The sequence below is a fragment of the Oculina patagonica genome, chromosome 2, assembly GCF_052425735.1.
Source record: "Oculina patagonica isolate OP01 chromosome 2, crgOcupat, whole genome shotgun sequence".
Taxonomy (NCBI): domain Eukaryota; kingdom Metazoa; phylum Cnidaria; class Anthozoa; order Scleractinia; family Oculinidae; genus Oculina; species Oculina patagonica.
In genome coordinates, this window is record NC_135759.1 from 37,546,328 (window position 1) to 37,549,242 (window position 2,915).

Here is a 2,915-nt window from a genome sequence, read left to right on the forward strand (position 1 = left end):
AATGTACTTTTCCGAGCTCCTTGCACCTTTGTTATATTGCTCAATAAATAGGAGCAAGATACCTTTCATGGACCTCCTCTGCGGGTTGACCCTTAGATTAAGACGTGTGTCGGAGCCTTTTGCAAAAGTCACCACTTTAACACGCTGGATGTGGTCGTAAGCGAACTCTTTGCCGCCCGAATAAGCGCTGAACGCTTCATCTGCAATTTCCTTGCTTCTTATCATCTCGTACTCCAGCTGGATGTTTGTCAACTTGTATTTCAGTTTTGTTGTATCTGAGCCTCTGACCACATGTTCGGCTGCCGCGAGCTTCAGTTCGAACACAAGATCGTTGTATAGTGCCTGAGGATAAAATGCCCCATGGTCAGTTAAAATCTGGTGATCCAGACGGATGCGGTATTTATTACCATATAGCTCATTCAGCTTTTTTTCTGCTTCGACTCCTGAAGTTTTCTTATCGCCAGCATTTGAGCGAATTTTGTTAAGGTCCTCGCTCTGAATGCCCTCTGGCACCCTGTCGTCGCGCTCCTCCTGCGAAAGGAAAAAATCCTCAAATATTTTGTAGATGCCATAGCCAACCGTGTCCTGCACGACGGTGCCTTCGTACTTTACAACAAAATCGTCGACCAGAGCTCGGCTGACGTTGTCAACCAGAAAGTTGTTGGCATGGCCTCCGCTCAAGTCGATGTTGAAGCGCAGCGCCAGCGAGCCAGGCACAATGACCTCGTTTTCGTTCAGCTTGGGCACTGAAACATACAACGTTTCCTCTGGATTGGCTTCTGTGCGGTCAAAAGTGATTCGTTTTACCGCGCGCTCGGCTTTCAGTGCGCCGAGTATTTTCTCTGTGCGTCCCGGTCGAAGGTTTTCTTGAACAGCAGCCATCTCTCGATTGGTTTTATTGTTAAATTGAAAAGTTTAATTTGAAAATATATATATATAAATTAAGCGATGGCAACAGGTGGTGATGATTTTGGATTCGAGGACCCTGATTTGGACAAAGATCTTGACCACAACAGTGATAACGATGATGAAGAGGGACAAGAGGTCGACACAACCCGACCATTTCAGCCCGGGGAGGCATCCACACCCTACCATGGGGGTGAACAACATGAAATGCAAACGATGCAGCACGAACAGAGCGGGCTGCCAGATACATCCTACGACGAAACACCTTTTCTTGAAAGAACCCCTTCGATAAGTGATCTTCAAAAAGAAAGTTTTTTGCGGCAAAAACTTAAAAAAGCTGTAGACACGATAAAAGGCAAATTCCCCAAAGCAAATTTTGAAAAAATTAGAATTAGAAGAGGCACTGGGAAAAATGAGGGGAAAATTGTTGCTATAGGAACTAAAAAAGGCGAGTACAAGATTCTAAAAGATAATGAGTCAGGCTTCATGAAAAACTTTTTAGACAGCTTCAAAGATGAACTTGGGCCGTCAGCTGAAGATCTTATTGCTCAAGACAATGAGAGCATAAGAGATGAACGTCAAAGATTAAGAGAAGCTGAAAGTCAACTACAACAGGCAGAAACAATTGCCATGCAGAAAGAAAAAGCCACCCAAGAAGTAGAAGATCTCAGAATAAGAATCGAGCGAACAAATGCCAAGATGGATCAACTTGGGTCAAATGTTGAAAATGAATCAGAATTGCGCAGACTTAATCAACTAAAAAAAAATCTTGAAAAGGATTTTGAAAACGCAAAAAAAGAAGTTGCTGCTCTTGAAAAACAAGCTAAGCAGAAGGCAAAAGAACAAACACGAGTCGACCAACTAAGGGCAAGCCTCGCTGCCAAAGAGAGCGAAAGAAACACTTTTCAAGAAAGGCTCAACGACACAAGAGCTTTGGATGATCTTAAAGAGCAAGAAGATGAGCTCAAGCGCCAAAACGAGGAAGACAAAAAAATTATTGAGGATGAGAATGCCTCCCCCACTGACAAACAAGCCGCGGAAGAAAGAGTTGCGGAAAGAACCGAGGAACTTGGACGCTTGCAAACGCAGATTGCCGAAAGAGAAAGAGCGCTTCCACTTCGTGAGAGGATCAAAGAGATCTTCAAAAAACATGGCGTGACATTAACAGCAATACTTCTGGCTGCTGGTGTCACGATTGGTTCTGTTATTGGAGCCATTACAAACGCGTTGAAGGCCACCGGCAAAGCGTTGGGAAAAGGCCTAAGTGATATTGGCTCAAAGGTAGCATCAGCTCTGCCTGGTCTCATTGGCTCGATTGCGAAATTTCTTTTCAAAACCGCTGGTCAAGTAATTGGATTTCTTGCAGAGCACACCTGGCTGCTTATCCTTGCTGTGGTTGCTTTTCTTGTTGAAAAATACATCAAAAAGAGACGTTAACGCATAAGGGTGTAGAGCAAAGCTGCTGCTCCAACCGCGCCAACAGCGACAGTTGCTTTGTTTATTTCGTGTGAATCATTGGCTACGGCCTTCGTAGGTTTAGCGCTTTGCGCGTTGCTAGCTGGTGTTTCAGCAGCGCTTGCGGCGGGTGCCTGATTTTTTTTTGCTGTGGCGCTCTTGTGTATAGGATTTGAAGGGTGGCTGTTTGGTGGGTTGATTTTTGATTTTCCTCCCGCCATCAGTTTAAGAGCTGCTTTTTTTGTAGCTTTATTAACCTCATCATTCACTCCTAATTTCATCCCAACAACAGCCTGCTTAAGCTGGTTATTGTAACCAACAACGCTTTCTGTGTTTATCACCATACGAGCGGGCATCAACCAGGCACCTGGGCAGACTGCAAGGTTAAGCCGAACCTTAGCTTCGTCGATGGCTAATTGGTATCTTTGGACCGACTTTGCCAGATCAGGTTGCCTTATAGCGTCTTCAACCAACACGAGGAACTCACTTTGCGCTTCCTTTGCACGGCCGCCTGTTCCAAGTATGCTACTTCGAACGTTGACCTGCGAACCGAG

General features: G+C 45.0%; 1 protein-coding gene across 1 annotated transcript; it reads left to right on the forward strand.

Moving 5' to 3' along the window:
- The first annotated feature begins 948 nt into the window (after positions 1–948).
- On the forward strand, positions 949–2,663 carry LOC144644574 (uncharacterized). Its single transcript, XM_078504090.1, has one exon. It carries the CDS (start codon positions 949–951, stop codon positions 2,341–2,343), a length of 1,395 nt encoding a protein of 464 aa, XP_078360216.1. The 3' UTR covers positions 2,344–2,663.
- The last annotated feature ends 252 nt before the right edge of the window (positions 2,664–2,915 follow it).

Bases quoted from the DNA above. Each gene is read 5' to 3' on its own strand.
- LOC144644574 (XM_078504090.1), top strand. From the start codon at position 949: ATGGCAACAGGTGGTGATGATTTTGGATTCGAGGACCCTGATTTGGAC.